Raw genomic sequence first — 20,946 nt, 5'->3', positions numbered from 1 at the left:
GTAGCCCTGTTCAAAACAAGGGTCACTTGAAGTGTACTGTTAGATAGAGGAGCGTGACCAGAAAGGTAGCGTCAGTTTGTTTTCTCCCTGTATTGAACACAGATCATCCAGTCTTCAATTTGATCGATTATTTACTTTAAAAAATACCTAAAGTTGTATTACAAAAGTTGTTTGAAATGTTTTGGCAAATGTTTTGAGATATTTTGTGGTCGCGTTGGGCAAGTTGGAACCAGTGTTTTTCTGGATCAAACGCACCAAATAAATGGACATTTTGGATATATATTGACGAAATTAATCGAACAAAAGGACAATTTGTGATATTTATGGGACATATTGGAGTGCCAACAAAAGAAGCTCGTCAAAGGTAAGGCATGATTTATATTTTATTTGTGCGTTTTGTGTCGCGCCTGCAGGGTTGAAATACGCTTCTCTCTCTGTGTTTACGGAGGTGCTATCCTCAGATAATAGCATCGTTTGCTTTCGCCGAAAAGCCTTTTTGAAATCTGACATTTCGGCTGGATTCACAACACGTGTAGCTTTAATTTGGTATCTTACATGTGTGATTTCATGAAAGTTAGATTTTTAGTAATTTATTTGAATTTGGTGCTTTGCATTTTCTCTGGCTTTTGGCTTTTGTATTGTAAGTAAGCAATTCCCTATAAGGTACATTTTGATTTGATTTGGCCCAAAGCTCTACATGGCACAACCATGGCAACTTCTGTAGGGATAAGTTCAACAGGCTTCCCATTTTGTTGGGGTATAAATCTCCGGCCCAAACACTGAGACAAGAGTGCAACGTTGAATTAACAAAATAAGCTTGTTAAATATACAAGAGAGATTTATTCAGTTCATAATTACATCTGTTTTTTACTTCAATATTGATCCTAAAAGTTTTGTGGAGAACTGGCATGGCAGTGCAAACTGCAACTAAACATGCTTGGAAACGGGGTCAATGCCATCTGGTTGAGTATCTACAAAGACAATGTAACCAATCATCATTCAACAGCCTGAACACTGAGCAAGACAAGAAGTCGTCGACAAGTCAGTTCCCCATATAAAAAACGCTTTTTTTTTGGTATAATAAAATAAGAGAGACGTCTATAACAGTGTTTTAAAAACATGCAGTCAAATAAAACAGGTAGCAGGAGTAGAGTCTTGAAGTAGAATAACTTGTATGGTACAGCTTTACAAATCACTGGCAGCTCACTCAAATCACACTTCACTGTACTCACAAAATTTAAAAAGTTCTATTTAAGACTTTTTAGGAAAAATAATAATTATTGTTGCCATTTACTCTTATCCTTTTCAGTAAAGTCTCCACATTGACTAAACAACAATCTTTTTTTTTTAAATCCATAATCTGCAATATATTACACTTGTTTACGTTGTTTACAAATATTTCTAGCACATGGCTGGGCCACTGGTGATATATAATGAGTTAACCCAGATTATTATTCAATTCAAAGACATGCTCAAGAACTTTGGCGACTAGTAAGTATTTTATGAACCTCCCGCTTTGGGCTGGATGTGTCAACATGTAAATCATACATGCAGAATCTATGAGAATAATTACTGTCTAACCTCAAATTAGCCACGGAATCTGTAGTTTGAAAGCTGGAAGGTGAGAGGTGCCATTTTCCCTACATTCTCCCCCACATGGGTCAGCCCCCTAGCAATTCAAGTTCAAGCCAATGAGCTTCAGCCCCTCGCCGTTTGAGTGACAGCTAGCAAGATACACACAAAGCAGAGGAAAAGAGAAAGCTAAGATGTGATGTACATACCTGCACGTGTCGTAGTACGCAATTTTCGAGGACCAGTTTTGTCTCATGAGCGCTACTTTCAGAACTACTGGCTCAATAAATATAAAATAAAAAAAAACATCTCTACACATTTTAAAAGTACAGTATATACATATCGTTAAAATGTGAAGTTTAAAAAGGGTTTTAGAATTGTAAAACTCCACTAATGGTCGTCTATTGCTACTTTAGGATCAGCTCAACTCACAATGAATACTCGAAACATAAAAGTCTTTGAACCTAGACAGTCAGGTATATACAAACATGGGCCTTCACTGTGTACCTAGACAGTCAGGTATATACAAACATGGAAGTCACTGTGTACCTAGACAGTCAGGTATATACAAACATGGAAGTCACTGTGTACCTAGACAGTCAGGTATATACAAACATGGACCTTCACTGTGTACCTAGACAGTCAGGTATATACAAACATGGAAGTCACTGTGTACCTAGACAGTCAGGTATATACAAACATGGAAGTCACTGTGTACCTAGACAGTCAGGCATATACAAACATGGGCCTTCACTGTGTACCTAGACAGTCAGGTATATACAAACATGGAAGTCACTGTGTACCTAGACAGTCAGGCATATACAAACATGGAAGTCACTGTGTACCTAGACAGTCAGGCATATACAAACATGGAAGTCACTGTGTACCTAGACAGTCAGGCATATACAAACATGGGCCTTCACTGTGTACCTAGACAGTCAGGCATATACAAACATGGAAGTCACTGTGTACCTAGACAGTCAGGTATATACAAACATGGAAGTCACTGTGTACCTAGACAGTCAGGCATATACAAACATGGAAGTCACTGTGTACCTAGACAGTCAGGCATATACAAACATGGAAGTCACTGTGTACCTAGACAGTCAGGCATATACAAACATGGAAGTCACTGTGTACCTAGACAGTCAGGCATATACAAACATGGAAGTCACTGTGTACCTAGACAGTCAGGCATATACAAACATGGAAGTCACTGTGTACCTAGACAGTCAGGCATATACAAACATGGAAGTCACTGTGTACCTAGACAGTCAGGCATATACAAACATTGAAGTCACTGTGTACCTAGACAGTCAGGCATATACAAAAATGGAAGTCACTGTGTACCTAGACAGTCAGGTATATACAAACATGGAAGTCACTGTGTACCTAGACAGTTGGGCAGGCATTGCTTATCCAATCACATTCCACCATTCCTCATTTGGTGCAAACAAATGAGTGCATTGGTAAAGAATGCTTTCATTATACAACTAATTGCTGTTTCTATTATTTCTGAGCAATTATTTGGTGTTTGTTGTGACCATTGTGGTAAAAATGACGAGTCCATCTTTTGTGACCTGCTAGGCATTTGCTGTGTATAGGTGTTCATAGTTAATCTGAGTTACTGAACACTTTCATCAGAGTAAAACTGTGCTTGTGACTGTCTGGAAGTAGCATGATTCTCCTTGATTAAATACATTTAAAAACACATCCTATCAAGATATACAGAATGTCATTCCTTTAAAAATTACAATTTACCTTCCTGGAAAGCTGGATGGAATTTTAAATGAGTTATGCTTCTATGTCTCTCTCACGCTCAGTTCCAAAAGGAGTCTGATTCTCAGAGCTTGAGCATGAAAAAGACCTCGTTGTTGTCAGAGTTCAAGGAGGTCTGGGACTGTCTGTTGGGGGGCCCTGGGGTGCTGAGCTGGCTCAGCAGATCTAGGCTAGCGCAGGGGCTCCGGGCTACGCAACACGCCCCCTCCGGGTTCCCCCGCTCCTCCATGGGGCTACCGCCACCGCTAATGCTAGCGTTAGCAGCGCCAGTAGCAGGGTGGGACTGGTTGAGACACTGCAGCCTCTGCCTCTCTTGGGCCTGCTTGGCCCTGTTGGCGATGTAGCGCACCCTGCTCTGGCTCCGGGACGACGTCCTCCGTAGCGGGGGCTCCTCCAGGGGCCCCTGGCGCACCTGGGGGGCAAAGTCGCGAGCTGTCAGGGGCTCCACGTCCGTCAGCCTCCTCAGCTGCTCAGTTAGGTCGCTGGGCAGCCGGGGCCTCTGGGGATTATGGTTAGGGTAACCCTGCTGCAGGTCGTTCTGGGAAGGCCTAATGATGAAGCTGCGGGTGATGCTGCGGTACTTGCTGTCAAAGTTGCAGGTAATGTCATCCGAGGTCAAGTCCCCCAGGCTCTTAGACATAGAGGCCACGGTATCCCGGGGGCTGGTTGCGGCAGCAGAGGGCTTCTTGGCTGGGGGGGAGGAATGCTTCAGCCCTTCCATGTAGAGGCGGCTCCAGGTGTGCCTCCTCTGGGTTATTCTGCTGGGTGACTCCACTGGAGGCTCCCTGGGGGCGCAGAGGGGCCTGGGTTGCAGTTTGTCTTCTGGTTCCCCCAGGTGGCCCTGCAGGAGGTTGGGGTTGGACTTGCTCTTGCTGACCTGCAGCGCCTCGAAGGAGGCTATGGCAGAGCATGGCCGGTTGACCCAGGAGGGTGGGTCCGGAAAGATGTCGCCCGGGGAGGTTCCGTTGCTCTGACAGGTGAGGCTCTTCCTGGCCAGATTGGGCAGAGACAGGTCAATGACGGTGTCGTTGGACGATATGCTGGAGGATGAGGACACGCTGTCTCTGTGGCTGCCTGGCTTGGGCTCCAGCTTGCTCCACAGCCGGTCGTTCAGGGTGGCGTCGGTGCACATCTCTGGCATGGCTGATGACGGCTGCTGCCCCCCAGCCACCTCCTGCACGTGGCCCTCCATTTTGGTCCTTCTGACAGGCGTGTTCAATGGGCTGCTGCCAAACAGAGCTCTCAGGGCCTGGACTTTCAGAGGGCTGGCGTCAACAGAGGGGTTGGCGAGAGGAACAGGGGACTTTGCACTTAGCTCAGTCTTGAGTTCAGCATCGTCCTTTGTGTGGCCTGACTGAGTATACGGTGCTTCCACTCGGCATGCAGAGTGCCCCACTGGTGACGAGGTGCCATCATCGAACCGGGGGTCTCCGCTGCACTGTGAGGGTTTCAGGTCTTTGTGGTCATGTGTCACAGGGGCCGAGGTAGTGCTGTGAAGGGCAAGTGGTCTCTTGTTGTCCCCTCTACCGTTAACGGGACCCTCCTCCCCCCTACCGTTAACGGGACCCTCCTCCCCCCTACCGTTAACGGGACCCTCCTCCCCCCTACCGTTGATGGGACCCTCCTCCCCCCTACCGTTGACGGGACCCTCCTCCCCCCTACCATTGACGGGACCCTCCTCCCCCCTACCATTGACGGGACTGTCCGCCTCACTCTTAGAAGCCGGGGATGAGGTGAAGATGGTGATTGCTGTGGATATAGGGAGCGGTGGAGGTGGGGAATGACGTGTGGATGAGTGGTCTGCTGGAGTGGAAGAGGAGTGAGTGAGATGGCTGTCCCCCAGTTCATCAGCGATTGGTGCGAGCAGTCGAATAGGGGGAGCTGGTCTCTGCACTGTGGAAGGGTCTGGGGGGGGAGAAGAGGAGCACCAAATATGTAAGCACAGGACTACATTCATTATCAACAGTCAAAATGGTTACTGCAATGTCAGCCGGGGAGGTTCCGCTGCTCAGACAGGTGAGGCTCTTCCTGGCCAGGTTGGGCAGGGACGTATAGTATCATCATGTGGATCTTATGATGCACACAGCATATACACAAATATAATGTTTCACACCAAACATAACTGCAATTCAACATATAGTTATGTGTTTAATCAGTATCCCGGAAGTTCAGCTTTACATCCTGATGGACGGTTTTAAAACTGGAAGTTCAGCTTTACATCCTGATGGACAGTTTTAAAAATGGAAGTTCAGCTTTACATCCTGATGGACGGTTTTAAAACTGGAAGTTCAGCTTTACATCCTGATGGACGGTTTTAAAACTGGAAGTTCAGCTTTACATCCTGATGGACGGTTTTAAAACTGGAAGTTCAGCTTTACATCCTGATGGACGGTTTTAAAACTGGAAGTTCAGCTTTACATCCTGATGGACAGTTTTAAAACTGGAAGTTCAGCTTTACATCCTGATGGACGGTTTTAAAACTGGAAGTTCAGCTTTACATCCTGATGGACGGTTTTAAAACTGGAAGTTCAGCTTTACATCCTGATGGACAGTTTTAAAACTGGAAGTTCAGCTTTACATCCTGATGGACGGTTTTAAAACTGGAAGTTCAGCTTTACATCCTGATGGACAGTTTTAAAACTGGAAGTTCAGCTTTACATCCTGATGGACAGTTTTAAAACTGGAAGTTCAGCTTTACATCCTGATGGACAGTTTTAAAACTGGAAGTTCAGCTTTACATCCTGATGGACAGTTTTAAAACTGGAAGTTCAGCTTTACATCCTGATGGACAGTTTTAAAACTGGAAGTTCAGCTTTACAGCCTGATGGACGGTTTTAAAACTGGAAGTTCAGCTTTACATCCTGATGGACGGTTTTAAAACTGGAAGTTCAGCTTTACATCCTGATGGACAGTTTTAAAACTGGAAGTTCAGCTTTACATCCTGATGGACAGTTTTAAAACTGGCAATGTTCCCGCTTTAGCGGAGACCGTATTCACGGTAAAACACCGCTTATGTCATCTCAATCCGAAATCACCTTTACAGTTCTACAAACCAGGGAATCTGTAACGTTTAAACTATGAAGACTAGAACAGAGCACTAAACTGGGACCTTGATGCCTAAATGACCCATATTCATTGTGATGAATTGCGTTCGTACACCGATGATCCGGTTCTGAGCTGAAAACAGAACAGTATGGCAGCAATGGAATGGGAATTACCAGCAGTGTAGTTATGAGTGGAAATGATGATTCACATGACTCCATGTGCCCCAAAACACAGTCAAACACTCCCAAATCATTCTGGTGAGATCTGTGTCCATAGCTCAACCTCGACATGCTTGTCCTGACACAGTGCAAAGTGTGTTGTCAAACCCCCATCTGTGACTCTGACTACTTGGGTCTTATTAATTAGTGCGTAACGTAGCAAACACGTTTTGCAACGGAAATCGGAAAAAACAAGTGTTTATTATTAGAGGAGTTCAGGTACCGTAGTCCCTGATCCAGTCTGCGTACACGGTGCTTACAGAGACTGGGTGAAGGAGGGTTATGAAGACAGTCACAGGGAATGCGCAGAAAACAGTGGGTGAGGGTGCAGACATTCAAGGGTTCTCCTTACCTGGCTATTGTCATCCCCTCAATTCTGCACTAGGAACAGAGAGAGCGTGCAGAGAGAGGGACAGAACAAAGGAGGTTAGCAGAGGGAACAGTGCAGAGAGAGGGACAGAACAAAGGAGGTTAGCAGAGGGAACAGTGCAGAGAGAGAAACAGAACAAAGGAGGTTAGCAGAGGGAACAGTGCAGAGAGAGACAGAACAAAGGAGGTTAGCAGAGGGAACAGTGCAGAGAGAGAAACAGAACAAAGGAGGTTAGCAGAGGGAACAGTGCAGAGAGAGAAACAGAACAAAGGAGGTTAGCAGAGGGAACAGTGCAGAGAGAGACAGAACAAAGGAGGTTAGCAGAGGGAACAGTGCAGAGAGGGACAGAACAAAGGAGGTTAGCAGAGAGAACAGTGCAGAGAGAGGGACAGAACAAAGGAGGTTAGCAGAGAGAACAGTGCAGAGAGAGGGACAGAACAAAGGAGGTTAGCAGAGAGAACAGTGCAGAGAGAGGGACAGAACAAAGGAGGTTAGCAGAGGGAACAGTGCAGAGAGAGACAGAACAAAGGAGGTTAGCAGAGAGAACAGTGCAGAGAGAGGGACAGAACAAAGGAGGTTAGCAGAGAGAACAGTGCAGAGAGAGAAACAGAACAAAGGAGGTTAGCAGAGAGAACAGTGCAGAGAGAGGGACAGAACAAAGGAGGTTAGCAGAGAGAACAGTGCAGAGAGAGGGACAGAACAAAGGAGGTTAGTAGAGAGAACAGTGCAGAGAGGGACAGAACAAAGGAGGTTAGTAGAGGGAACAGTGCAGAGAGGGACAGAACAAAGGAGGTTAGCAGAGGGAACAGTGCAGAGAGAGACAGAACAAAGGAGGTTAGCAGAGAGAACAGTGCAGAGAGAGGGACAGAACAAAGGAGGTTAGCAGAGGGAACAGTGCAGAGAGGGACAGAACAAAGGAGGTTAGCAGAGAAACAGTGCAGAGAGAGGGACAGAACAAAGGAGGTTAGCAGAGAGAACAGTGCAGAGAGGGACAGAACAAAGGAGGTTAGCAGAGGGAACAGTGCAGAGAGAGGGACAGAACAAAGGAGGTTAGCAGAGAGAACAGTGCAGAGAGAGGGACAGAACAAAGGAGGTTAGCAGAGAGAACAGTGCAGAGAGAGACAGAACAAAGGAGGTTAGCAGAGAGAACAGTGCAGAGAGAGGGACAGAACAAAGGAGGTTAGCAGAGGGAACAGTGCAGAGAGAGACAGAACAAAGGAGGTTAGCAGAGGGAACAGTGCAGAGAGAGACAGAACAAAGGAGGTTAGCAGAGAGAACAGTGCAGAGAGGGACAGAACAAAGGAGGTTAGCAGAGAGAACAGTGCAGAGAGAGGGACAGAACAAAGGAGGTTAGCAGAGAGAACAGTGCAGAGAGAGGGACAGAACAAAGGAGGTTAGCAGAGGGAACAGTGCAGAGAGAGACAGAACAAAGGAGGTTAGCAGAGAGAACAGTGCAGAGAGAGGGACAGAACAAAGGAGGTTAGCAGAGAGAACAGTGCAGAGAGAGAAACAGAACAAAGGAGGTTAGCAGAGAGAACAGTGCAGAGAGGGACAGAACAAAGGAGGTTAGCAGAGAGAACAGTGCAGAGAGGGACAGAACAAAGGAGGTTAGCAGAGGGAACAGTGCAGAGAGGGACAGAACAAAGGAGGTTAGTAGAGGAACAGTGCAGAGAGGACAGAACAAAGGAGGTTAGCAGAGGGAACAGTGCAGAGAGGGACAGAACAAAGGAGGTTAGCAGAGAGAACAGTGCAGAGAGAGGACAGAACAAAGGAGGTTAGCAGAGGGAACAGTGCAGAGAGAGAAACAGAACACAGGAGGTTAGCAGAGGAACAGTGCAGAGAGAAACAGAACACAGGAGGTTAGCAGAGGAACAGTGCAGAGAGAGAAACAGAACACAGGAGGTTAGCAGAGGGAACAGTGCAGAGAGAGGGACAGAACAAAGGAGGTTAGCAGAGGGAACAGTGCAGAGAGAGAAACAGAACACAGGAGGTTAGCAGAGGGAACAGTGCAGAGAGAGAAACAGAACACAGGAGGTTAGCAGAGGAACAGTGCAGAGAGAGGGACAGAACAAAGGAGGTTAGCAGAGGGAACAGTGCAGAGAGAGAAACAGAACAAAGGAGGTTAGCAGAGGGAACAGTGCAGAGAGAGAAACAGAACAAAGGAGGTTAGCAGAGGGAACAGTGCAGAGAGAGGACAGAACAAAGGAGGTTAGCAGAGGAACAGTGCAGAGAGAGGGACAGAACAAAGGAGGTTAGCAGAGAGAACAGTGCAGAGAGAGGACAGAACACAGGAGGTTAGCAGAGGGAACAGTGCAGAGAGAGAAACAGAACACAGGAGGTTAGCAGAGGGAACAGTGCAGAGAGAGAAACAGAACAAAGGAGGTTAGCAGAGGGAACAGTGCAGAGAGAGGACAGAACAAGGAGGTTAGCAGAGGGAACAGTGCAGAGAGAGAAACAGAACACAGGAGGTTAGCAGAGGGAACAGTGCAGAGAGAGAAACAGAACACAGGAGGTTAGCAGAGGGAACAGTGCAGAGAGGGGACAGAACAAAGGAGGTTAGCAGAGGAACAGTGCAGAGAGAGAAACAGAACAAAGGAGGTTAGCAGAGAGAACAGCGCAGAGAGAGAAACAGAACAAAGGAGGTTAGCAGAGGGAACAGTGCAGAGAGAGGGACAGAACAAAGGAGGTTAGCAGAGGGAACAGTGCAGAGAGAGGGACAGAACAAAGGAGGTTAGTAGAGAGAACAGTGCAGAGAGAGGACAGAACAAAGGAGGTTAGCAGAGGGAACAGTGCAGAGAGAGACAGAACAAAGGAGGTTAGCAGAGGGAACAGTGCAGAGAGAGGGACAGAACAAAGGAGGTTAGTAGAGAGAACAGTGCAGAGAGAGGACAGAACAAAGGAGGTTAGCAGAGGGAACAGTGCAGAGAGAGGGACAGAACAAAGGAGGTTAGCAGAGGGAACAGTGCAGAGAGAGGGACAGAACAAAGGAGGTTAGTAGAGAGAACAGTGCAGAGAGAGAAACAGAACAAAGGAGGTTAGCAGAGGGAACAGTGCAGAGAGAGGGACAGAACAAAGGAGGTTAGTAGAGAGAACAGTGCAGAGAGAGAAACAGAACAAAGGAGGTTAGCAGAGGGAACAGTGCAGAGAGAGAAACAGAACAAAGGAGGTTAGCAGAGGGAACAGTGCAGAGAGAGGGACAGAACAAAGGAGGTTAGCAGAGAGAACAGTGCAGAGAGAGAAACAGAACAAAGGAGGTTAGCAGAGAGAACAGTGCAGAGAGAGGGACAGAACAAAGGAGGTTAGCAGAGGGAACAGTGCAGAGAGGGACAGAACAAAGGAGGTTAGCAGAGGGAACAGTGCAGAGAGAGGGACAGAACAAAGGAGGTTAGCAGAGAGAACAGTGCAGAGAGAGAAACAGAACAAAGGAGGTTAGCAGAGGGAACAGTGCAGAGAGGGACAGAACAAAGGAGGTTAGCAGAGAGAACAGTGCAGAGAGAGAAACAGAACAAAGGAGGTTAGCAGAGAGAACAGTGCAGAGAGAGAAACAGAACAAAGGAGGTTAGCAGAGAGAACAGTGCAGAGAGGGACAGAACAAAGGAGGTTAGCAGAGAGAACAGTGCAGAGAGAAACAGAACAATGGAGTTTAGCAGAGAGAACAGTGCAGAGAGAGAACAGAACAAAGGAGGTTAGCAGAGAGAACAGTGCAGAGAGAGGGACAGAACAAAGGAGGTTAGCAGAGAGAACAGTGCAGAGAGAGAAACAGAACAAAGGAGGTTAGCAGAGAGAACAGTGCAGAGAGAGGGACAGAACAAAGGAGGTTAGCAGAGAGAACAGTGCAGAGAGAAACAGAACAAAGGAGGTTAGCAGAGAGAACAGTGCAGAGAGAAAACAGAACAAAGGAGGTTAGCAGAGAGAACAGTGCAGAGAGAGGACAGAACAAAGGAGGTTAGCAGAGGGAACAGTGCAGAGAGAGGGACAGAACAAAGGAGGTTAGCAGAGGAACAGTGCAGAGAGAGGACAGAACAAATGAGGTTAGCAGAGAGAACAGTGCAGAGAGAGGACAGAACAAAGGAGGTTAGCAGAGAGAACAGTGCAGAGAGAGGGACAGAACAAAGGAGGTTAGCAGAGAGAACAGTGCAGAGAGAGGGACAGAACAAAGGAGATTAGCAGAGGGAACAGTGCAGAGAGAGGGACAGAACAAAGGAGGTTAGCAGAGGGAACCGTGCAGAGAGAGGGACAGAACAAAGGAGGTTAGCAAAGAGAACAGTGCAGAGAGAGGGACAGAACAAAGGAGGTTAGCAGAGAGAACAGTGCAGAGAGAGGTACAGAACAAAGGAGGTTAGCAGAGGGAACAGTGCAGAGAGAGGGACAGAACAAAGGAGGTTAGCAGAGAGAACAGTGCAGAGAGAGGGACAGAACAAAGGAGGTTAGCAAAGAGAACAGTGCAGAGAGAGGGACAGAACAAAGTGGGTTTGCAGAGGGAACAGTGCAGAGAGAGGGACAGAACAAAGGAGGTTAGCAGAGGGAACAGTGCAGAGAGAGGGACATAACAAAGGAGGTTAGCAGAGAGAGAAACAGAACAAAGGAGGTTAGCAAAGAGAACAGTGCAGAGAGAGGGACAGAACAAAGGAGGTTAGCAGAGAGAACAGTGCAGAGAGAGAAACAGAACAAAGGAGGTTAAGCAGAGAGAGCAGTGCAGAGAGAGGGACAGAACAAAGGAGGTTAGCAGAGAGAACAGCGCAGAGAGAGGGACAGAACAAAGGAGGTTAGCAGAGAGAACAGTGCAGAGAGAGGGACAGAACAAAGGAGGTTAGCAGAGGGAACAGTGCAGAGAGAGGGACAGAACAAAGGAGGTTAGCAGAGAGAGAAACAGAACAGAGGAGATTAGCAGAGGGAACAGTGCAGAGAGAGGGACAGAACAAAGGAGGTTAGCAGAGAGAACAGTGCAGAGAGAGGGACAGAACAAAGGAGGTTAGCAGAGAGAACAGTGCAGAGAGGGACAGAACAAAGGAGGTTAGCAGAGAGAACAGTGCAGAGAGAGGGACAGAACAAAGGAGGTTAGCAGAGAGAACAGTGCAGAGAGGGACAGAACAAAGGAGGTTAGCAGAGGGAACAGTGCAGAGAGGGACAGAACAAAGGAGGTTAGCAGAGAGAACAGTGCAGAGAGGGACAGAACAAAGGAGGTTAGCAGAGGGAACAGTGCAGAGAGAGGGACAGAACAAAGGAGGTTAGCAGAGAGAACAGTGCAGAGAGGGACAGAACAAAGGAGGTTAGCAGAGAGAACAGTGCAGAGAGGGACAGAACAAAGGAGGTTAGCAGAGGGAACAGTGCAGAGGAGACGGCTGAAACAAGGAGGTTAGCAGAGAGAACAGTGCAGAGGAGACGGCTGAAACAAGGAGGTTAGCAGAGGGATCAGTGCAGAGGAGAGGGCTGAAACAAGGAGGTTAGCAGAGAGAACAGTGCAGAGGAGAGGGCAAACAAGGAGGTTAGCAGAGAGAACAGTGCAGAGGAGAGGGCTGAAACAAGGAGGTTACAGAGGGAACAGTGCAGAGGAGAGGGCTTTAGCAGAGGGAACAGTGCAGAGAGAGGACAGAACAAAGGAGGTTAGCAGAGGGAACAGTGCAGAGGAGGGGCTGAAACAAGGAGGTTAGCAGAGAGAACAGTGCAGAGAGGGACAGAACAAAGGAGGTTAGCAGAGGGAACAGTGCAGAGAGAGGGACAGAACAAAGGAGGTTAGCAGAGGGAACAGTGCAGAGGAGACGGCTGAAACAAGGAGGTTAGCAGAGAGAACAGTGCAGAGGAGACGGCTGAAACAAGGAGGTTAGCAGAGAGAACAGTGCAGAGGAGAGGGCTGAAACAAGGAGGTTAGCAGAGAGAACAGTGCAGAGGAGACGGCTGAAACAAGGAGGTTAGCAGAGAGAACAGTGCAGAGGAGAGGGCTGAAACAAGGAGGTTAGCAGAGGGAACAGTGCAGAGAGAGGGACAGAACAAAGGAGGTTAGCAGAGGGAACAGTGCAGAGGAGAGGGCTGAAACAAGGAGGTTAGCAGAGAGAACAGTGCAGAGGAGAGGGCTGAAACAAGGAGGTTAGCAGAGAGAACAGTGCAGAGGAGACGGCTGAAACAAGGAGGTTAGCAGAGAGAACAGTGCAGAGGAGACGGCTGAAACAAGGAGGTTAGCAGAGAGAACAGTGCAGAGGAGAGGGCTGAAACAAGGAGGTTAGCAGAGGAACAGTGCAGAGAGAGGACAGAACAAAGGAGGTTAGCAGAGGGAACAGTGCAGAGAGAGGACAGAACAAAGGAGGTTAGCAGAGGAACAGTGCAGAACAGAACAAAGGAGGTTAGCAGAGAGAACAGTGCAGAGGAGACGGCTGAAACAAGGAGGTTAGCAGAGAGAACAGTGCAGAGGAGACGGCTGAAACAAGGAGGTTAGCAGAGAGAACAGTGCAGAGGAGACGGCTGAAACAAGGAGGTTAGCAGAGAGAACAGTGCAGAGGAGACGGCTGAAACAAGGAGGTTAGCAGAGAGAACAGTGCAGAGGAGAGGGCTGAAACAAGGAGGTTAGCAGAGGGAACAGTGCAGAGGAGAGGGCTGAAACAAGGAGGTTAGCAGAGAGAACAGTGCAGAGGAGAGGGCTGAAACAAGGAGGTTAGCAGAGAGAACAGTGCAGAGGAGAGGGCTGAAACAAGGAGGTTAGCAGAGAGAACAGTGCAGAGGAGAGGGCTGAAACAAGGAGGTTAGCAGAGAGAACAGTGCAGAGGAGAGGGCTGAAACAAGGAGGTTAGCAGAGAGAACAGTGCAGAGGAGAGGGCTGAAACAAGGAGGTTAGCAGAGAGAACAGTGCAGAGGAGAGGGCTGAAACAAGGAGGTTAGCAGAGAGAACAGTGCAGAGGAGAGGGCTGAAACAAGGAGGTTAGCAGAGGGAACAGTGCAGAGGAGAGGGCTGAAAAAAGGAGGTTAGCAGAGAGAACAGGGCAGAGGAGAGGGCTGAAACAAGGAGGTTAGCAGAGGAACAGTGCAGAGGAGAGGGCTGAAACAAGGAGGTTAGCAGAGAGAACAGTGCAGAGGAGAGGGCTGAAACAAGGAGGTTAGCAGAGAGAACAGTGCAGAGGAGAGGGCTGAAACAAGGAGGTTAGCAGAGAGAACAGTGCAGAGGAGACGGCTGAAACAAGGAGGTTAGCAGAGGGAACAGTGCAGAGGAGAGGGCTGAAAGAAGAGTGCGTAGATTCATTTGAGAAAATTGACAAAGTATCAGAATACTACTTCATTATAAGGGCAAAACGATCAACTTCACAATATCACGTTTCTAAACTATTAAAAAACCATGTCTACAACAGATATACTGAAGTATACTGTGCTGTGAAAAGACAGTACAACTTACCACAAACTAATTACAGACCGTAACACAAGAGAGCCTCTGTGTTAAGTGAAAGGGTAGCAGCTGAAGCTGAGTTTAAAGAGAAAAGTAGAGAAATATTATAATAGAATAGAAATATATTGTGCTAAATGTATGGTGGACATCCTTCACTTTAACATCTCCATAAATCCCCCCCCCCAAAAAATGATCCAACTTGTCATTTCCTTTTATGTATTGCACTGAGTGGGAGATACTAAGTCTGGGTGAGCAGGGGTGAGAGGACAGCTGGTGTTCATCAGGGTTTGGACCAGGAGAGGTGGAGGGCTCCCCCCGGGTGAAGTCATATGATGGTTTGGCTCTTTCACTGTTGGCGGAGATGTTTAATGTTCATTGTTACCAAGGGGATGAGTTCTGGAGTGATATGGGGCCTTCAGTCAAACAGGGTGGTGTACTTTCCATAGAATAGTGGATTTCTCATTATTTGTAGTATTTTCTTTTCCTTACTGTACTTTTATCTGTTGGGCACAAAATTATGAAATATTTTTCTTACAACTCATTACTAGTTTGCTACTCATTATTACAGTTATGCCTTTTAGTACCATTGAGCTTATAAATTCTAGTAACGATGGGTAGTTAGTGGGAATTTATGTGCTAATGAGCTAAAGTCACATTTGATTGGTGAGGGGATCAGCGTTCTTCAACTCAGACTCTACGAGGTCTGGAGCCTGCTGGGTTTCTGTTCTACCTGATGCATAATGGCATCCAGCCGGTGTCCCAGGTCTAAATCAGCTCTGTCCACGCCTTGGTCAGAGGGGAACAATGTAGAGAAAAAGCAGTGGAACTGAGGTCCAGAGTTGGTCTAGACAAAAGGGTGACTGAGTGGTGAGGGAACCGGAGGTCTAGAACACTAAAGGTAACTTTTATTTGTGGAAGAACTGGAGGTCTAGAACACTAAAGGTAACTTTTGATTGGTGGAAGAACTAAAGGTAAATTTTGCTCGTCCATCTTCTGAGCAAAGAGGAGGTTCAGGGTGCCCATGGCGAGCCTGCCACTGTCAAGAACCCCTCGCGGAGGCAGCGTAGGAGCCAGCTCGAGGCTCCCCAGGCTCTCGCAGCTGCTGCAACTGTCGCCGAGCGACAAGCTGCCACAGTCGGAGCTGCTGATGGTAGTGCCAGGGGCCGGGCCGCAAGCATTGTCATAGTTGGGCAGCGGGGCGCCGCTCCGGCAGTCGGGGGTAGGAGGGGAGGGGAAGCGCCGGTGGGACATGATGCAAGAGCAGGCGTTCCTCTCGGCGGGGTCAGGGTAAGCCTCAATGGGGTCAGGGTGAGCCTCAGTGGGGTCAGGGTGAGCCTCAGTGGGGTCAGGGTGAGCCTCAGTGGGGTCAGGGTGAGCCTCAGTGGGGTCAGGGTGAGCCTCAGTGGGGTCAGGGTGAGCCTCAGTGGGGTCAGGGTGAGCCTCAGTGGGGTCAGGGTGAGCCTCAGTGGGGTCAGGGTGAGCCTCAGTGGGGTCAGGGTGAGCCTCAGTGGGGTCAGGATGAGCCTCAGTGGGGTCAGGGTCCAGAGTTTGATGGGCTCTGGCTCGGGACCTGGGAAAGGGGATAGGTCAGAAGAACGCCTGGGGCTGGAACAGGGGCAGGGCCTCAGCTCTGGGCTTGGACTGGGCCAGGGACTAATCAGGGTGGGCTGCGGCCAGGGCCTGTGGTTTGGGCTTTGGCTCGCTCGGGTTGAACCTGCCTGAAAGGAGTGGGACAGCGGAAGGCTCTCTCAGGCCTCTCTGTCCACGCCTTGGTCCTCTCTCCCCATTTCTCCTCATCCTTGAAGTCCCTCTCCTCTGGGCTTTCCTTAGAGCTAATAACACAGATCATGCAGTTGGAGGAAACCCCCATCCTGCCACTGCTGTTGAGGGCCACGCGGGCAAACACTCCGTGTTTCTCATTCAGGGAGTCGTGGCAGCGCAGCCGATTGACCTGCTTTAGGGGCTCGCTCAAGGAATATCGGAGGAGGCGAGGTGAGCCCTTACCTTTGCCCTCGTCGGGGTGGAAAGCCTCGTTGGTGCCATGGTGCCTGTTGGTGCCTTGGCGTGATGCGGCGGGGGCAACGGCGGCCGTGGTGTCCCAGGTGCCCTGGTGGAGCAGCGGGGGCTGGGAGGAAGCAATGAGGTGGCTGTCCTCTAACTCCCGGTCCTCGCTGGTGCCTTCTGAGCGGTAGTCTTTGGTGTCGGTGGCGATCTCGGGGAAACCCTCCTTGACCTTGGGCAGGACCTTGGTGGGCGCGCTGGCCGTGCGGCGCAGCAGGTGGGCGCCGAACGTGTGCTTATGACTAAGCTGTGCAGCAGCATGGCTGTCGAGAGAAGCCTGCTTTGGGTTTCTGTGAAACAGCCCTTTGATGCCGCTGGACACCTTGCCCTGAGAACAAGAGACAAACCAACATCATGAACTGCTTCACAATAAGCATTTACCTGGACATACAGTACTGACAGAGAGGGGGGTCACCATGTACAGAGAGGGGGGTTCACCATGTACAGAGTGAGAGGGGGGTCACCATGTACAGAGTGAGAGGGGGGTTAACCATGTACAGAGAGGTGGGGGTCACCATGTACAGAGTGAGAGGGGGAGGGTCACCATGTACAGAGTGAGAGGGGGGTCACCATGTACAGAGTGAGAGGGGGGGGTCACCATGTACAGAGCGAGAGGAGGGGGTCACCATGTACAGAGTGAGAGGGGGTCACCATGTACAGAAGGGGGTCACCATGTACAGAGTGAGAGGGGGTCACCATGTACAGAGAGGAGGGGGGTCACCATGTACAGAGTGAGAGGGGGTCACCATGTACAGACCATGTGAGTGATAGGGGGTCACCATGTACAGAGGGGGGGTCACCATGTACAGAGTGAGAGGGGGTCACCATGTACAGAGGAGAGGGGGTCACCATGTACAGAGGAGTCACCATGTACAGAGGAGGTCACCATGTACAGAGTGAGAGGGGGGGGTCACCATGTACAGAGAGGGGGGTCACCATGTACAGAGTGAGGGGGGGGTCACCATGTACAGAGAGGGGGTCACCATGTACAGAGTGAGAGGGGAGGTCACCATGTACAGAGTGAGAGGGGGTCACCATGTACACAGAGGGGGTCACCATGTACAGAGGGGGTGATCACCATGGGGGGGGGGGGTCACCATGTACAGAGAGAGGGGGAGGGTCACCATGTACAGAGTGAGAGGGGAGGGTCACCATGTACAGAGTGAGAGGGGGGGTCACCATGTACAGAGAGGGGGTCACCATGTACAGAGTGAGAGGGGGGTCACCATGTACACAGAGGGGGGTGATCACCATGTACAGAGTGAGAGGGGGGTCACCATGTACAGAGTGAGAGGGGGGTCACCATGTACAGAGAGAGGGGGGTCACCATGTACAGAGAGAGTACAGAGGGGGGGTCACCATGTACAGAGAGGGGAGGTCACCATGTACAGAGAGAGGGGAGGTCACCATGTACAGAGTGAGAGGGGGTCACCATGTACAGAGTGAGAGGGAGGGGGTCACCATGTACAGAGTGAGGGGGAGGTCACCATGTACAGAGAGGGGGGTGTCACCATGTACAGAGTGAGAGGGGGGTCACCATGTACAGAGAGGGGGAGGTCACCATGTACAGAGAGGGGGGGTCACCATGTACAGAGTGAGAGGGGGGTCACCATGTACAGAGTGAGGTGGGGGTCACCATGTACAGAGTGAGGGGGTTCACCATGTACAGAGTGAGGGGGGTGTCACCATATACACAGAGGGGGGTTAACCATGTACAGAGTGAGAGGGGGGGTCACCATGTACAGAGGGGGGTTAACCATGTACAGAGAGAGGGGGAGGGTCACCATGTACAGAGTGAGAGGGGGGGTCACCATGTACAGAGTGAGAGGGAGGGTTCACCATGTACAGAGTGAGAGGGGGTGTCACCATATACACAGAGGGGGGGTTAACCATGTACAGAGTGAGAGGGGGGTCACCATGTACACAGAGGGGGGTCAACCATGTACAGAGTGAGAGGGGAGGGTCACCATGTACAGAGTGAGGGGAGGGTCAGAGGGGGTCACCATGTACAGAGTGAGAGGGGGAGGGTCACCATGTACAGAGAGAGAGGGGGTCACCATGTACACAGAGGGGGGGTCACCATGTACAGAGTGAGAGGGGGGTCACCATGTACAGAGAGAGGAGGGGGTCACCATGTACAGAGTGAGAGGGGGGGGTCACCATGTACAGAGAGGTGGGGGGTCATCATGTACAGAGTGAGAGGGGGGTCACCATGTACAGAGTGAGAGGGGAGGGTCACCATGTACAGAGAGAGAGGGGGGGTCACCATGTACAGAGAGGGGAGGTCACCATGTACACAGATGGGGGAGGTCACCATGTACACAGAGGGGGTGGTCACCATGTACAGAGTGAGAGGGGGAGGGTCACCATGTACAGAGGGGGGTCACCATGTACAGAGTGAGAGGGGGGGGTCACCATGTACAGAGTGAGAGGGGGAGGGTCACCATGTACAGAGTGAGAGGGGAGGGTCACCATGTACAGAGTGAGAGGGGGAGGGTCACCATGTACAGAGTGAGAGGGGGTCACCATGTACAGAGTGAGATGGGGAGGGTCACCATGTACAGAGGAGGGTCACCATGTACAGAGTGAGAGGGGAGGGGGTCACCATGTACAGAGTGAGAGGGGAGGGGGTCACCATGTACAGAGTGAGAGGGGGAGGGTCACCATGTACAGAGTGAGAGGGGGAGGGTCACCATGTACAGAGAGGGGGGGGTCACCATGTACAGAGTGAGAGGGGAGGGTCACCATGTACAGAGAGAGAGGGGGAGGGTCACCATGTACAGAGTGAGAGGGGGAGGGTCACCATGTACAGAGTGAGAGGGGGAGGGTCACCATGTACAGAGAGGGGGGGGTCACCATGTACAGAGTGAGAGGGGAGGGTCACCATGTACAGAGTGAGAGGGGGAGGGTCACCATGTACAGAGTGAGAGGGGGAGGGTCACCATGTACAGAGAGGGGAGGTCACCATGTACAGAGTGAGAGGGGGGGGGTCACCATGTACAGAGAGGGGAGGTCACCATGTACAATGTGAGGGGAGGTCACCATGTACAATGTGGGGGGAAGTCATCATGTACAGAGAGGGGAGAGTCACCATGTTCAGAGAGGGCAGGGTCACCATGTACAGAGAGGGGGGTCACCATGTACAGAGTGAGGGGAGGTCACCATGTACAGAGAGGGCAGGGTCACCATGTACAGAGAGGGGGGTCACCATGTACAGAGTGAGGGGAGGTCACCATGTTCAGAGAGGGCAGGGTCACCATGTACAGAGAGGGGGGTCACCATGTACAGAGGGGGGTCACCATGTACAGAGGGGGGTCACCATGTACAGGGTTGGAGGTGGGATGTAGAGATGGAGATCATAATTTGACATTCACCAATTAAATCAACACTGGGTTACCTGCTGTGACACTCTTTGCACTGAGACCACCATGATGACTGGTGTGTGTGTGTGTGTGTGTCTGTTCATTTCAAAATGCTTTGCCTTCCAGCACATGATGTGCAGCAACCCAATGTCATCAAGTAGATCCAAGTGGAATTACACCAAGACTGAGTGCCCAAGGCATTACAGTACATGTGATGCCAACCGACTAATAGCACAAACACGCAGTTTCGTACCCCCCCCCCCTCCTGCAAGATCACCATGTACAGAGAGGGGAGGTCACCCCCGCACCCTCCTGCAAGATCACCATGTACAGAGAGGGGAGGTCACCCCCCCACCTCCCCCCGCACCCTCCTGCAAGATCTGGGCAAGTCTGACAGAGTTCATGTTTTACGGCGTTAACACATGTATTTTTCTCTTAATTCTGTATAACCCTGCAGTGCTCCGTGCTGGGAATCTCCTGAGTAGGGATAAAATACCCCTAGCCCCGGGGTAGGGTGTCCCTCTCTCTCCCCCCCACCTATCCCTCCCTCCGGCGCATGTTAGTGACATTGGATCTACTTTGGGTCGATGGAGGATACTGACGAGCTGTCACAATCATGTTCGCAACTCATGTTCGGCATGAGTTAGCGCTAATGGGCGGACGTTATTGCCTTGCGGGTGCAGATGGGCGAAATCACTGGGGTGGCAGGGAAGGGGCATGTGGCACATGCAGGGTGCTGACTGGATTTCACTACACCTGGGTTCAGAGTGGCGCCTTCGGGACTCCTAACAATTTTCTGCCTCTAAAAGCAGCGTTTGGACAAAGAGGGTTCAACTGAAATCACAGAAAGGAGAGAACGAGAGAAAGAGAAAGAGCGAGAGAGGGAAGAGAGAGCGAGAGAGGGAAGAGAGAGCGAGAGAGGGAAGAGAGAGCGAGAGAGGGAAGGAAGGGAGAAAGAAGAGAGCGAAAGAGGGAAGGGAGAAAGAAGAGAGCGAGAGAGGGAAGAGAGAAGGAAGGGAGAGCGATAGAGAAGAGAGACCGAGGGCGAGAGAATTAGAGAGAGAAGGGAGAGTGAGAGAATTAGAGCAGAAGGGAGAGTGAGAGAATTAGAGAGAGAAGGGAGAGTGAGAGAATTAGAGAGAGAAGGGAGAGAGAGAGAATTAGAGAGAG

At 50.0% G+C, this 20,946-nt stretch overlaps 1 protein-coding gene and 2 long non-coding RNA genes across 3 annotated transcripts in view; 2 read left to right on the top strand and 1 right to left on the bottom strand.

Moving 5' to 3' along the window:
- Positions 1-802: 802 nt before the first annotated feature.
- Positions 803-20,946, bottom strand: part of LOC118378311 (1-phosphatidylinositol 4,5-bisphosphate phosphodiesterase eta-2-like) — a 295,453-nt gene continuing 275,309 nt past the window's right edge. Inside the window, exons 22-24 of the mRNA XM_052484176.1 lie at positions 16,358-16,742; positions 2,923-5,256; positions 803-2,838 (exon numbers count right to left, since the gene is read on the bottom strand). Of these exons, the coding sequence (XP_052340136.1) occupies positions 3,416-5,256; positions 16,358-16,742 (2,226 nt within the window). The 3' untranslated portion in view covers positions 803-2,838; positions 2,923-3,415. The remainder of the gene's footprint in view (positions 2,839-2,922; positions 5,257-16,357; positions 16,743-20,946) is intronic.
- LOC127913177 (uncharacterized) lies at positions 11,871-12,415 on the top strand. Its single transcript, XR_008085026.1, has 3 exons — positions 11,871-11,911; positions 12,084-12,167; positions 12,296-12,415. It is a non-coding gene; the product is annotated as an uncharacterized LOC127913177 (long non-coding RNA).
- Positions 12,996-13,615, top strand: LOC127913176 (uncharacterized). The gene is made up of 3 exons (XR_008085025.1): positions 12,996-13,024; positions 13,069-13,112; positions 13,542-13,615. It is a non-coding gene; the product is annotated as an uncharacterized LOC127913176 (long non-coding RNA).

The sequence above is a fragment of the Oncorhynchus keta genome, chromosome 28 (assembly GCF_023373465.1).
Source record: "Oncorhynchus keta strain PuntledgeMale-10-30-2019 chromosome 28, Oket_V2, whole genome shotgun sequence".
NCBI classification, from domain to species: Eukaryota; Metazoa; Chordata; class Actinopteri; order Salmoniformes; family Salmonidae; genus Oncorhynchus; species Oncorhynchus keta.
The sequence above is the reverse complement of the archived record's forward strand: the minus strand, read 5'-3'. Positions and strand labels throughout refer to the sequence as shown.